At 39.0% G+C, this 15884-nt stretch overlaps 1 protein-coding gene across 2 annotated transcripts in view; it reads right to left on the bottom strand.

The window, feature by feature from the left end:
- gxylt2 (glucoside xylosyltransferase 2) overlaps positions 1-15884 on the bottom strand; it is a 101332-nt gene that overhangs the window by 68433 nt on the left and 17015 nt on the right. For both annotated transcript variants that reach the window (XM_028825404.2, XM_028825405.2), the window contains exon 2: positions 2191-2377. In XM_028825404.2, the coding sequence (XP_028681237.1) occupies positions 2191-2377 (187 nt within the window). The remainder of the gene's footprint in view (positions 1-2190; positions 2378-15884) is intronic.

The following is a 15884-nucleotide window of genomic DNA, read 5'->3' as shown; positions in this document are numbered from 1 at the left end:
ATAGTCACTCTAGGATAAATGTTATCTGCTCTCAGTGATTTCTTTAACTTCAGCTTTTTTAATCCAAACATAATTTCTTTCTCTGCAACTTCCAAATTATTAAATACCTCCTAAGTAGTCCCTGTAACTGCTACTATTGTCTTTTCCACATGAGAACAATGTTAGAAAAATGGGAATTTAGAGTATTTACAAGGGTGTAATGTGCATGTTGCTAGTCCTAATACCCTTCACCTCCAACTTGACCGTTCTTTTACTACTAAAATAGTGAAAGATCTTCTTTGTGTCATCTTTCACATTTTTTTACAATACTTTTTTGTTTTCCTAATATTCTTTTTAAAATCTGCCTCCTACGGTTCGGTGGCAAATGGGCGACAGTCAACTCGGCGAAAAGACAATTCGGCGAAAGACAACCCAGTGAAAAGACAATTTGGCGAAGGACAATTTGGCGAAAGACAATTCGGCGAAGAAACAACTTGGCGAAATACAACTCAGCGACATCCTTTACCAGTTAGGTAATAGTTAGGTTCAAAGAGATTTTTTAATTACATTTAAATGACAACGTGATTTAAAATATTGAAAATAAATTTATATAATTGACGAACAAACTTTATTCTGCACATAGAACAAACTCTATCTTACATTATCTTCTGCAACCAAAATTGCTAATCCTTTATATAAATTGTATTGATTGTAATCGTATGATAACATTATTTAGAATAAAAAGGTAACCTGCGAGTACGGCTTAAGGAATATCTTTACTCTCAACGTATTGGGACTCTCATAAAGCAGGTGATTCTGTGGATTTTCTGCCGCCCTACGTTGTCATTTAAGAAACATTAAAAAGTCTCTTTGAACCTAACTATTACCTAACTGGTAAAGGATGTCGCCGAGTTGTTTTTTCGCCGAGTTGTCTGTCACCCAGTTGCCCCTGAACGGCCTCGGTTACTGTCATAAGCCCTTATAGTTAGAGCTGGAGGTATAATGCCTGTCTGGTATGTCACTGTTTTTTCTTTGCAACTACTTTTTATCCACTGCAGAGTTCTCTTTAATATCTTACTGGCTCTAAATTTTAAAACAAACTTATCTAGCATTGCATGCAATGTGCTTTTAAACCTGCTCCACGGTTTCTCGACTGTTTCCACACATAAAATGTTTCTCCCACTTTATCTTTTTTAGACCTGCTACATCTGGTCAAAACTTGCCCTAACAAATTACATGAAAAAGTTTTAGTTTTTAAATAGATGTTCTGCCAAAATATTGTGAAATCTTTTATATTAAGATAAGTAAGTACCTTGTGACTGGATAATTTTCAAACAACAAAAGGCAACGATTCAGACTGTGACATTGGCTATGGTGCTTTACTGAATTACAAAATTTTAAAAGGCGAGTGCTTTAAGCAATAATTTCTAGGGCCACCATTAATAATGATAAAATGGAATAAAAAAGTTAGTTAACACTGCAGATACCACTAAATTCAAAACATTAGCAGATAATCAAGTCTTGTCATTAACATTTTAGCATACTTAAATGGCAAATTAAACATAATGAACTAATTAATTTTTAAAAATTTGCACTGGGATTGTAAGAAAATAGAAAACACACTTTACAAAAAAGACATTTATGGATTTTACTGGACTCATCACTCTCAACAACATGACAAGTTAATAGTATCCTGGGAATGTAAAAAGTCAAGAAAAGCTATGCTTAAGTTCAATAATGCACTTGTACAGCTAGATCAGGAATAAAGTGTTCAGATTTGGCTTTTGTGTTATAAAAAGTCCTCATAGTACCACAGGACAAAGACTATAGAAAACTGTTAGACTTGAATTATAAGGTTTGAGGAATAACTAAAGAAACAACTGGAAATTATAAAGGAGGGAACAGTGCAATAAGCAAAGTGAATTCAAGCTTTTATATTTAAATATTTTTAACAAGATCAGTGAAGTACGGTACATTTAATTCACAATTAAATGTTAAGTAATATTTTCCACATAGAGAATTGTAGATGCAATGAAACAAGTCATTCAACAGTTCACTTGAAAGCCAAACCTTATAAAACTTCAGATATATACTTAACATTTTTGGACACAATAAAATTATGATGCTGGAATGAATTGACTGTCAATGTAAGCCTGACTGTGTCTTTTCTGTTGCGTAATAAATTTGCTTTAACTTTCTCAAACGACTCACCCTAGTTTCAAACATCAACTTAATAGATTCTTCTGTAAAGATATGAAACATAATCTTTCTGTTGCTGAAGAGAAGAGCAGACTTCATCATCGTCAGGGCTTCTTCCAGATGATTTCTACAGGCCACTAAAGCCAAATGCATTGGCCCTTTATGAGATATTGACATTGAAAATTGTTTTGGATGTTTCCTAGAAGTGGATGAAAAGAATACATACATTTTATAAAATAATTACAATTTTCTAACATTACAAAATTAAGAAAATAACACTATGTGTTTAACCTTTTTATATGTAACTTATTCTGGTTGGAAGAGACAGATCCTGTCCATACACTTAAGGAGTATCCATCCATCCATTGTCTCCCGCTTATCCGAGGTCAGGTCGCGGGGGCAGCAGCTGGAGCAGAGATGCCCAGACTTCCCTCTCCCCAGCCACTTCTTCTAGCTCTTCCGGGAGAATCCCAAGGCATTCCCAGGCCAGTCGAGAGACATAGTCCCTCCAACGTGTCCTGGGTCTTCCCCGGGGCCTCCTCCCGGTTAGACGTGCCCGGAACACCTCACCAGGGAGGCGTCCAGGAGGCATCCTGATCAGATGCCCGAGCCACCTCATCTGACTCCTCTCGATGCGGAGGAGCAGCGGCTCTACTCTGAGCCCCTCCCGGATGACCCTATCTTTAAGGGAAAGCCCAGACACCCTGCGGAGGAAACTAAGGAGTAGTGATCAGGAAATGCTGCGGAGTTTGCTTCACCATGAGTTCAGCGAAATCACGAAAATGTTCAAAACTTCGCCAAGCTCAGTGAAATGTATTGAAGTCAACAGGGAAGGAGGTACTGAACTAGTTTTGAGTGGACTATAATGGTGCAATGGTCCAGCAATGGTCCAGCGTCCTTGATGGCTAGAAAGTGTCTTTCAACTATGCTGGACCGATTATTGAGGCCACAAATGTGATCTGATCCGTGAGGCAGCAGTGCTAATCATTGTGTCATCGTGCTTTAAATAGCAAAAGATGCAGACGGAACAATAACCACAAATAAAATATAACAAATTGCTACGAACTAGTAATAAATGAAAAAATATACAGTAATCCCTCGCTATATTGCGCTTCGACTTTCGCGGCTTCACTCTATCGCGGATTTTATATGTAAGCATATTTAAATATTTCCAGTACAACTCGGAGTCCTGCCACGTGCAAAAGTTTGCTGATGACACTGCTATCGTGGGCTGCATCAGGAGTGGGCTGGAGGAGGAGTATAGGGACATAATCAATGACTTTGTTAAATGGTGTGACTCAAACCACCTACAAACTGAACACCAGCAAAATCAAGGAGCTGGTGGTGGATTTTAGGAGGCCCAGACCCCTCATGGACCCCGTGATCATCAAAGATGACTGTGTGCAGATGGTGCAGACCTATAAATATCTGGGAGTGCAGCTGGATGATAAATTAGACTGGACTGCCAATACTGATGCTCTGTGCAAGAAAGGACAGAGCCGACTATACTTCCTTAGAAGGCTGGTGTCCTTCAACATCTGCAATAAGATGCTGCAGATGTTCTATCAGACGGTTGTGGTGAGCGCCCTCTTCTACGCGGTGGTGTGCTGGGGAGGCAGCATTAAGAAGAAAGACGCCTCACGCCTGGACAAACTGGTGAGGAAGGCAGGCTCTATTGTTGGCATGGAGCTGGACAGTTTAAAATCTGTGGCAGAGCGACGGGCGCTCAGCAGGCTCCTATCAATTATGGAGAATCCACTGCATCCACTAAACAGTGTCATCTCCAGACAGAAGAGCAGCTTCAGTGACAGACTGCTGTCACCGTCCTGCTCCACTGACAGACTGAGGAGATCGTTCCTCCCCCAAACTATGCGACTCTTCAATTCCACCGGGGGGGTAAACGTTAACATTTAACATTATACAAAGTTATTGTCTGTTTTTTACCTGCATTATTATCAATCTTTAATATTGTTTATTGTATCAGTATGCTGCTGCTGGAGAATGTGAATTTCCCATTGGGATTAATAAAGTATCTATCTATGTATCTATCTATCTATCTAAATATATATCGTGGATTTTTTGCTGGTTCGCGGATTTCTGCGGACAATGGGTCTTTTAATTTCTGGTACATGCTTCCTCAGTTGGTTTGCCCAGTTGATTTCATACAAGGGATGCTACTGGCAGATGGCTGAGAAGCTACCCAACCAGAGCGCATATTACATATTAAATAAAACTCCTCAAATATATTGTGAGCACAGGGGCTGTTCGCACCCCTAGAGGATATGGCCGCTCCTCAAAAAACGCTGAAAGATTACCTTCACATTGCTCTCTTCCTTGCTGGGCTTACATATGGCTGCTTTGTCAAGCGATATGCTTCCTGCACTGTGCTTCGCATACTTAAAAGATCAAACAGCACGTATTGATTTTTGATTGTTTGCTTTTCTCTCTCTCTTGCGCTGACATTCTCTGCTCCTGATGCAGGGGGTGTGAGCAGGGGGGCTGTTCGCACCCCTAGACGATACGGACACTCATCTAAAAATGCTGAAAGATTACCTTCACGTTGCTCCCTTCTGTACAGCTGCTTTGTCAAGCGACATGCTTCCCGCACGGTGCTTCGCATACTTAAAAGCTCGAAGGGCACGTATTGATTTTTAATTGTTTGTTTTTCTCTGTCTCTCTCTCTCTCTCTCTGACATTCTCTGCTCCTGACGGAGGGGGTGTGAGCAGAGGGGCTGTTCGCACACTGACCTAGAGGATACGGATGCTCCTCTAAAAAATGCTGAAAGACTACCTTTACTTTGTACATCCTTGCAGCTGCTTTGTCTGGCGGTGCTTCGCATACTTAAAAGCCAAACAGCCCTATTGATTATTGATTGTTTGCTTTTTTTTCTCTCTCTCTCTGACATTCTCTGCTCCTGATGCACACTCCTTTGAAGAGGAAGATATGTTTGCATTCTTTTAATTGTGAGACGGAACTGTCATCTCTGTCTTGCCATGGAGCACAGTTTAAACTTTTGAAAAAGAGACAAATGTTTGTTTGCAGTGTTTGAATAAAGTTCCTGTCTCTCTACAACCTCCTGTGTTTCTGTGCAAATCTGTGACCCAAGCATGACAATATAAAAATAACCATATAAACATATGGTTTCTACTTCGTGGATTTTCACCTTTCGCGGGGGGGTCTGGAATGCAACCCACGCGATAGAGGAGGGATTACTGTATATCATTGTGCTCACAAAGTTCAAGTCTTGGATCACACATTAGCCATTTCACAAGGTGTCAGGCACTGTTTTGGATCTCTGTGCCGATTCTTTGTGTAGATACTTTTTTCTTCCACAAAGAACATGGAAATATGGAAGTTTATTGATGCCAAAATTAAATGCAACCCAATATGTTAGGTACATTGAAATGCAATACATACTGTATGTAAGAGGGCTATCAACCAAATGATTGCTTTTAACTACAGCACGCTATTTTCATGTCAGTTTAAAATGCAATACAAAAGTGTATTGCATTTTAATTCATGTCCATAGATCGCATATCATAACTAAAAGCAAAGCAGATATATTGCATTTCACTTAGATGCAGCTCTGTGTGAAATGCCTTTTGATTCAAGACCATACTTTAATCGTGCCAAAAGGAAATGTAATTAAATGATCAATTAGTGTCAAAAGGTGGGAGCAAAGGGTATCAACATTTGGGGAAAAGAGAAAGTCCAACCACAAGTTTGTTATACTTGAACAGGGCGTTGATAAGATAGGGGATCCACCATCTCATTGAATGGTGGAAGTGGGCAATCTAAATGACAATTTAATTTTCGTGTCGAAAGAACTGAAAAACTATACAGTATCAGTTTATTACAGAGGACATGAATACAGTTATAAAGAAACCAAGCTCTGTGACACTGACAAATGTTTCACTATATTCAGTATTTAGCTAAAATCACTAATACCGATACCTCAGAAATTTAACTGCACTTCTTAATTTAACATATACATATAGAAAGAAACTGCGGTGGGTTGGCACCCTGCCCAGGATTGTTTCCTGCCTTGTGCCCTGTGTTGGCTGGGATTGGCTCCAGCAGACCCCCGTGACCCTGTGTTTGGATTCAGCGGGTTGGAAAATGGATGGATGGATGGATGGATGGATATAGAAAGAAAAGTTTAGACAACTTAACATAAGAGTAAACTTTTTCAGTGAGACCAAAAACATATTTTTCACTGTTTCAGTTAACCACTCCACAGTCCATATTGACTAAATTTATGCTCAACCCCTGAATACAGAAACGTTTAGGAGTTGACCTCCTCTTTCCCCAACTGTTGGAACTGATGCCACACCTATTGATGCTGATTGGTCATTTGATTACTGTTTGCAGTCAATTACCATGTGATCTCGATTCACAGTGCAATACACTTCAGCTACTGCTAAGCAAAATGCAATACGTCTGCTTAGCTCTTGTTTATGAGATAAAACCTATGAATATGAATTAAAATGCAATTTGCTTTTATATCACATTTAAAACTGACAATAAAATTGTGTGAAAAGCAAAAAACAATTGATTGCTAGGTTGATATATTTTTAATTATGACATGATAAAATTGTGCCAACATCAAATGTCCCACTTGCCTGTGTATTGCATTTCAATGTAGTTAACATGTTGGATTGCATTTAATTTTGGTATATATAATATTCCATATAGAAACACCTTGTAAATATTAATAAATCTTTCTTGTTATTACTATTTCACAATGTCACATTTCTTTTTTTTCTCAGGGTGGGTGAGGGCTACTTTAAGGCTGGTTTGCATTATGCATGCAAATTAGCTATGCGGTGCCGCACTGCTATTCGCAAAGGGATCAGTGTTACATATCCGGTAGCAGCACTCATAATATTCTCATTGTGGTTAGCTAATGTACTCCTTTTATATATATATATGGATAGAAGGCTGGAGTACTGATCGGGGTGTGACATCACTCATGCCCAAAGCAGACTGGCAACAATCTTATAGCATGAATGTAGGAAAGTTCTGTGCATGGCTGCTACAGATGTCTGATATCACACTGGCCTTGCAAAGCATCATGGCAGGCAGGGGATGGAAGAAAAAAACCTGCAGGTGAATTTCAAGGAAAATATTTGTCACATTTGCTGTGAAAAATACTTCGGCAAATTTGACATAAAAGCACTATTAGGAGTAAAGCAAAGAAACCAACCCAAGATACAGGACACAATCACCGTAAGACAAAATTTCAGGCACAACATAGCATTATTCATCAAGCTTTGAACAACCCTCTATACTGTTAGAGAAAACTGGAATCTCTAAAAGAAGCCCACATAACGTGTGCATGCAAAATCCAAAAAAGGGGAAACTCAGCCTTGAAGAGAGCATCACACAATCTCTTAACTTTATAATGAACAGTTTATTCACACTTTAAACTTTTCCATTACAACTATGTTATTAAACAAATGAAAATCCAGCATCTCCAAATTAATATAATGTCATATTCAGCTGTTCATCTTCATCAAGAAGGAGGATTATATTATTAAATGTCAACAAACAGTAGCATAGATTATTTTTAAAACTGTTTCAAAACAGAAAACCAGATATTGTATACTGAGCAGTATACAGTATCAACTTATATTTACAAAACCAAATACAGTGGAACCTCGAGTCATGAACATCTCTGAACACGTACAAATCGGGTTATGACCAAAAAGTTCGCCAAACTTTTGTATCTGTTCATGACCACACACTCGGGTGACGAACAAGCCAGTTTCCCTTCCCTTCCGGTTTGTACGCACTGATGATTTCCGCATGTGTTCAGTCTCTCCCTGTGCATTCGCTCTGAACTCTTTGTGCTCTATTTCATTTCCCTTCCGGTTTGTAAGCGCCGGTGATTTACGCATGTGTTCAGTCTCTCCCTGTACAGTATAAGGTGGTCCAGATCTAATTATGCAATTTTCATTACGCTATAACTTATTAAGTTTATTACATAGAAAATCACCTGAAAAATCCAGGACCATCGAGAAGTGTGCGAACTGACGACATGAAGAATCATCTTCATGCCGAACTGGAATCATCCCTGCATAAATCAAAGTCATCCAGACGATTGGGATCTGCATAAGAACTGGATGGCATCGTGCAGAGGGACTTTGTGGTATAGCGGGTCCACAGCTCACGTCAAGAGGCCAGTTTTAAATAAATAATCGCGGCGCTACAGCTGCCACATCCTCTTTATAAATAGAAGCGCGAGGCGGCTAAAGGGACGAAAAAGAAAAGAAAGATGGAGATTGCGGAGTGAGGAAGTAAGCAGGAAGCAGTGTGGAAAGAACCGGTGTGAGCGAGCGCGTGTTCACAGGCAGGCAGCTGGACAGTGAGCCCAAGCAGGGGTGTTTGGATCAAGGAGCTAGAGTGACCAGAAGAAGGACGGCTGGCCACACAAGGCCGAGAAGGCAGCAGGGGTCACCAGTTAAAGAATGCACCGGGCTTGTTTTTAAAGAGACTGCTTCCAGCATTGTTTTAACCTCGTTGTATTTAATGAAGACTTTTTTCTATTGGATTTTAACCTCCACTTCACTTCTGTTTTTATGGGATTATTTATTTATTGAAGGATTCTGAAAGTACTGCACTTTATTTAATTTGGACTTTGTTTTTGATTGTTGTTTTGTTGATTTTAATAAAAGCACTTGACACTTTTTGCACCATCCCCTTGCTCCATTGTAGTGTCTCACTGTCGTGCTCATCGGTAACATTACCGATGGTGACGGGTTTAAGGGCTCTCGGAAGCGAGATTGGAGCATGCAGCGAACCCGCATTGTCACAGACTTTACCTCAAAACTATAACTCCTCTCCACCCAGTTCCTCCTCACGTCCTTCATGTCACAACTCGACTCATGCAAGGTTAGTTTTCTTGGTTGTTTATGGTTAGTTTTGTATAAAATGCAGATTTTTAAAATGTTCATTTTTTTCCCTGTGTTTAAAACTCATTAAAAAAAAAGTGTTTACAGCGAGCGGTTCATAAGGCTGTAGCGTGAACTCTTGCAATGTTAGATTTCTCTTTTGTTCAAGGTTTTCTCAGTGTTATTCAATGTTTTTATATTTAGTTTACTATTACACTGTGCACTCTATGGTATAATTAACTATTTTTGTGCTTAAAAATCTTTAAAAAAATATATTTACATACAGTTCGTACAGTCTGGAACGGATTAATTGTATTTACATACAATCCTATGGGGGAAATTACTTCGGGTCACAACCAAATCGGGTTGCGACCAGAGTTTTGGAACGAATTACGGTCGTGACCCGAGGTTCTACTGTACCTAACATTGTGAAGGTCCTCCTTGTGTCACCAAAACACCAAAGCATGGACTCCACAAGACCTCTGAAGGTGTTCTGTGGTATATGGTACCAAGATGTTAGCAGCAGAGCCTTTAAGTCCTATAAGTTGTGATGTGGGGCCTTCATGGATCCCACTTATTTTTCCAGCACATCCCACAGATGCTTAATCAGACTGGGATCTATGGAATCTGGAGACCAAGTCAACACTATGAATTCTTTGCCATGTTCCTCAAACCAGTCCTGAATAATTTTTGCAGCGTGACTGGGCTCATTATTCTGCTGAAAGAAGCCACTGCCATCAGGGAATACTGTTTCCATGAAGGGGTGTACCTTATCTACAACAACCTTTAGGCAGTTGGTACATGTCAAAGTAACATCCACATGAATGTCAGGACCCAAGGTTTCCCAGCAGAACTTTGTCCAGAGCATCACACTGCCTCCACCTGCTTGCCTTCTTCCAACAGTGCATCTTGCTGCCATCTCTTCACCAGGTAAATGATGCTCATGCAAATGACTGTCCACATGATCTAAAAGAGAATATTATTTAACAGACCAAGCCACCTACTTCCATTGCTCCATGGTCCAGTTCTGACACTTACGTGTCCTCTGTATGTGCTTTCGGTGGTACAGAGGTTAGCATGGGCACTCTGACCTGTCTGCGGCTATGCAGAAAGTGGCGATGCAATGTTTTCTGACACCTTTCTCTTATGGCCAGGATTAAGTTTTTTTTAACAATTTGTGCTAGAGTGGCTCTTCTGTGGGATCAGACCAAATAGGCTTGCCCTTGCTACCCATGCACATCAATGAGTCTTGGGCGCCCATTATCCTGTTGCTGGTTCACTGGTTGTCCTTCATTGGACCACTTTTGGTAGGTATTAACCAAAGCATACCAAGAACACTCCACAAGACCGACCACTTTGGAGGTGCTCTGACCCAGTCGTCTAATCATCACAATTTGGCCCTTGTCAAAGTCGCTCAGATCCTTACTCTTGCCCATTTTTCTTGCTTCCAACACATCACCTTCAAGAACTGACTGTTTACTTTCTGCTTAATATATCCCACTCCTTGACAGGTGCCACTATAACCAGATAATCAGTGTTATTCATGTTACCTGTCAGTGTTTTTAATATTGTGGCTGTTCAGTTTTATTTGTTTATTTAACATGTAAAATGAGCAGAACACATTTGAACATTGCTATACTAGTTACTCACTGTTTCTGTTTAAGCAATTCCTTAAAAGTAGCAGATACCATGTAAACCAGTTGAGGACTGATCAAAAGGGAAAATATTCCACTGTGGGAGAAAGCCAATTTTACATTTTCTTAATTTAATAATATATTCCATCACCTCTTTGACCAAAATATTAAAATATAACTAAAACCATTCACAAATTCAGGAAGAACTATTAAAATATTTTTGTCAACATTCCAGATTTCCTAAAAGCATCAAACAATACAAATGCTGTAAGCAGTGGAGCATGCATTAGCAATCAATTCATTAGATTTTAATACATTAATTTGCTATGATAGCAAATTAATGATGACTAGCCAAATTGCCTTTTCTTTCTAAGTATGTTAACATTGTATTATCTGATGTATTGAAAAATCACTCAGGTTTTGAGTTCTATGAATGCTTTGAAGGGTGGCACAGTGGTAGCACTGCTGCCTCGCAGTAAAGAGACCTGGGTTCGCTTCCTGGGTCCTCCCTGTGTGGAGTTTGCATGTTCTCCCCGTGTCTGCATGGGTTTCCTCCCACAGTCCAAAGACATGCAGATTAGGTGCATTGGCGATCCTAAATTGTCCCTAGTGTGTATGTGTATGCCCTGCCGTGGGTTGGCGCCCTGCCCGGGATTTGTTCCTGCCCTGTGCTGGCTGGGATTGGCTCCAGCAGACCCCCGTGTCCCTGTGTTAGGATATGGATGGATGGATAATGACTGAATGCTTTGAAATAACTTCCATTTTCTTTGTGCACCTCTTGACTCACTAGTACAAGAAAACCCCTACATATCATATGCCATTTGACTCATCTTGATGTCCTGTCAATGCAAGTATCCCTATTTTTGGACCTCTAGACCATAAACACCCTCATTTTTAGGTGGTGTATGGACCATATTTTGTGCAGGAAATTATACCCTTTATGATAAGGAGTAAAACAATAGGTGCCATCACCAAAAAGTAAGAAGGAATTGAAGTTGTGAATATTACATGAACTGACCCCAACAGTTCATCCCATAATGGTATTATGACTGGAATCTTCTTTAATTTTTTGTGCACTTTTCTAAAGTGATCATGTTCTTCTGGGTGTCTTTTTAAGGGTTTTGACCAAATGAATCAATTTTCAGTTTGTTTTCTATCCAAAGGCTTTATTATAAAGTTCATTATTATTTAAAGCCATTCTGTATAGGCAACAGGTGCTGCTACTTGTGGATGTTGACATTCCTTATCCAGGCAATGTTTGAAAAAAACTTTCTTTCTGACTTTTGATGATGATTTCAGCTTTGTCCTTTTTGTTTTAATGAAAGATAGGATTGCCTTCTGGTTAACAAACTTTGTGCGCCTCAAACTACATTTTCTCATTCAAAAATCTTTCTGTCTCATGTAGGCAGTACAAATGGGATACAAGGGTTCAAAGTTAACTTCTTTTCACAAAACTTAGTGAAAATAAAAATAGACATCAGTAATATAGTCATGTAGTGTTTATTTTATGTTATTTTGAGGATGATGATCACAAATACGAATATAATTTGGATATTTGATTCTTTACTGGTGTTCCTAGCCCTTTAACAGTCACTCCCAAAAAGTTAAAAATCAGAATTTTCAAACATAAGCATGTGGGATATCAGTTTCGACTATTTCAAGGTCAGTTATTATGAAAATGTTGTTATTTTTGATCCTTTACTATGGATCTAGCCCTCTTTGGACCTCTACATTCTATTACAGTCGAGAATAATTAAGACTTTCAACAATTAACCTGAAAAACACATTTTAATATTTCAAACATTTGATGCAACTGTTCTTGTTGATTACATATGTCTACCTCATGAAGTAGATCATTACATTTTCCACGAACACCTCAAATTAAGGCGTCTTACGCTAATTCAGAGTTTTTTTGTTATTTGTTTTATTCTGCTCTTTTGGTAGATTCAGCCTCTGAGTGTGCCACAATTATATTTCTTATGTGATCTCAATAAGTCTGCTCTATTCACTCATTGACACACCTAACCCTGATTATCATGATCATTTAGCAGCCACATGAAAGGAGTTGTTACAGAAACGAAATGACAGAACTGATTTTAACCCCTGCTTTAGAATTATGGACCTTAGCCTCAGGAAATTCCTTCCAGTTTGGGTTGTGTTCCCTACTATAATCTATTGTTTATACATTTTGGCATTGAACATTTTTATCTGTTTTCTTGAGATTCTTAGTTTAATTTTTGGATAATACAAAATGTTTTCCTTTGGTGGATATTTTTTTAATAAAATTTACAGTCCATCCGGAAAGTATTCACAGCGCATCACTTTTTCCACCTTTTGTTATGTTACAGCCTTATTCCAAAATGGATTAAATTCATTTCTTTCCTCAGAATTCTACACAAAACACCCCATAATGACAACATGAAAAAAGTTTACTTGAGGTTTTTGTAAATTTATTAAAAATAAAAAAACTGAGAAATCCCATGTACATAAGTATTCACAGCCTTTGCTCAATACTTTGTCAATGCACCTTTGGCAGCAATTACAGCCTCAAGTCTTTTTGAATATGATGCCACAAGCTTGGCACACCTATCCTTGGCCAGTTTTGCCCATTCCTCTTTGCAGCACCTCTCAAGCTCCATCAGGTTGGATGGGAAGCGTCGGTGCACAGCCATTTTAAGATCTCTCCAGAGATGTTCAATCGGATTCAAGTCTGGGCTCCGGCTGGGCCACTCAAGGACATTCACAGAGTTGTCCTGAAGCCACTCCTTTGATATCTTGGCTGTGTGCTTAGGGTCGTTGTCCTGCTGAAAGATGAACCATCACTTCAGTCTGAGGTCAAGAGCGCTCTGGAGCAGGTTTTCATCCAGGATGTCTCTGTACATTGCTGCAGTCATCTTTCCCTTTATCCTGACTAGTCTCCCAGTCCCTGCCGCTGAAAAACATCCCCACAGCATGATGCTGCCACCACCATGCTTCACTGTAGGGATGGTCCCTGGTTTCCTCCAAATGTGATGCCTGGCATTCACACCAAAGAGTTCAATCTTTGTCTCATCAGACCAGAGAATTTTCTTTCTCATGGTCTGAGAGTCCTTCAGGTGCCTTTTGGCAAACTCCAGGCGGGCTGCCATGTGCCTTTTACTAAGGAGTGGCTTCCATCTGGCCACTCTACCATACAGGCCTGATTGGTGGATTGCTGCAGAGATGGTTGTCCTTCTGGAAGGTTCTCCTCTCTCCACAGAGGACCTCTGGAGCTCTGACAGAGTGACCATTGGGTTCTTGGTCACCTCCCTGACTAAGGCCCTTCTCCCCCGATCACTCAGTTTAGATGGCCGGCCAGCTCTAGGAAGAGTCCTGGTGGTTTCGAACTTCTTCTATTTACAGATGATGGAGGCCACTGTGCTCATTGGGACCTTCAAAGCAGCAGAAAATTTTCTGTAACCTTCCCCAGATTTGTGCCTCGAGACAATCCTGTCTCTGAGGTCTACAGACAATTCCTTTGACTTCATGCTTGGTTTGTGCTCTGACATGAACTGTCAACTGTGGGACCTTATATAGACAGGTGTGTGCCTTTCCAAATCATGTCCAACCAACTGAATTTACCACAGGTGGACTCCAATTAAACTGCAGAAACATCTCAAGGATGATCAGGGGAAACAGGATGCACCTGAGCTCAATTTTGAGCTTCATGGCAAAGGCTGTGAATACTTATGGACATGTGCTTTCTCAGTTTTTTTATTTTTAATAAATTTGCAAAAACCTCAAGTAAACTTTTTTCACATTGTCATTATGGGGTGTTGTGTGTTGAATTCTGAGGAAAAAAATGAATTTAACCCATTTTGGAATAAGGCTGTAACATAACAAAATGTGGAAAAAGTGATGCGCTGTGAATACTTTCTGGATGCACTGTATGTGTTAATAAAAACAGGTGACTTTATTGAAATTGTTATGACTATGGCAGTAGTGGATGACTGGGACTAATACAGTATGACGTTATGGACCTGAACATGTGCTAAGATAATAGATTAGTCTATGAAAAGTACGTGAATTAATTTATTATCAATAGATTGTTACTGACTGACACAGTTACCAATGCACTAAAAGTACTGGTTATCAGACCACTGTTGAAAATTATTATAGCTGGACCCCACGATGCTTAATATAGAGCTATTTCATATTTACTTATACTTTCTAAAGTGCCTGAAAGGTGGCTGCCATGCAGCATGCAGTCTCTAAATTGCACATTACAATTTAAATTAGATTTTTCAGTGTGGTTTTCAAACTGGTAACGATATATAAATAGCAAAAACACACATTATTAATGACATCTTAATATCTACTGATGAAGTAATTATTAATAACAATTACAGTAACCACGACCCTCTCCAGGAAAAGTGGTTATAGACATGATGAGATGAGATAGCAGTAATTATTAATTGTGGCCATTAACACCATTCTACAATATAGGCTTGAAAATTGCTTTGGGCTCTCAGGCATTGTTCTTGCATAGTTTATCTCATATCAATCAAGTCAATTTCAGTATTACAGAGAAATACTCCATTACTATCTAGAGAAGTTTGATTTGGTATCTGTTTGGCCCGGCTCAATACTTGCACTGTTACTACTTTCACTTCTGTTAGGAGGTTAGATTAGAAAACATAACATTCACTTCCACATGTATGCAAATGTTAGCTAGATGAAAAATTAAAGTTTCTAAAAACAAATGCTTGCGTTTTGGGTTAGCTTAATCAATATGAAATTATCACATAATGTATGCAATTAGGAAATCTAAATTTTGTTCAGTTAACATTCAAGTATAAGTTTCAACACCTTAGCAATTAAAATATGTTGGAGTAACTCAAATAAGTTATGTTAAGTGATCTACATTTGAATTACTCAGTTCTTTGAAGTGGAATTTTTACATGCAATGAAAATAAGCTCCTTGTTAGGCCACTTATCTTTCAGACCAGAAGACATTTTTCCTATCATGTCTGTTGCTTGTCTTTGAAAAAAAAAATTGAAATGTTATTTATTGGTGGAATGATACACATTTTAACTTTGTTGGTCTAAGAATTTTACTGAATCAGCATGCAACCTAGGCTTTATCACTTATGACAGCATGTATTAAAACACACATCATAAAAATGTCTACAACCTATTTTTTTCCAGCTTAAAAACATT

This window comes from Erpetoichthys calabaricus, chromosome 18, assembly GCF_900747795.2.
Source record: "Erpetoichthys calabaricus chromosome 18, fErpCal1.3, whole genome shotgun sequence".
NCBI classification, from domain to species: domain Eukaryota; kingdom Metazoa; phylum Chordata; class Cladistia; order Polypteriformes; family Polypteridae; genus Erpetoichthys; species Erpetoichthys calabaricus.
This window is presented reverse-complemented; position numbering and strand designations above follow the sequence as displayed.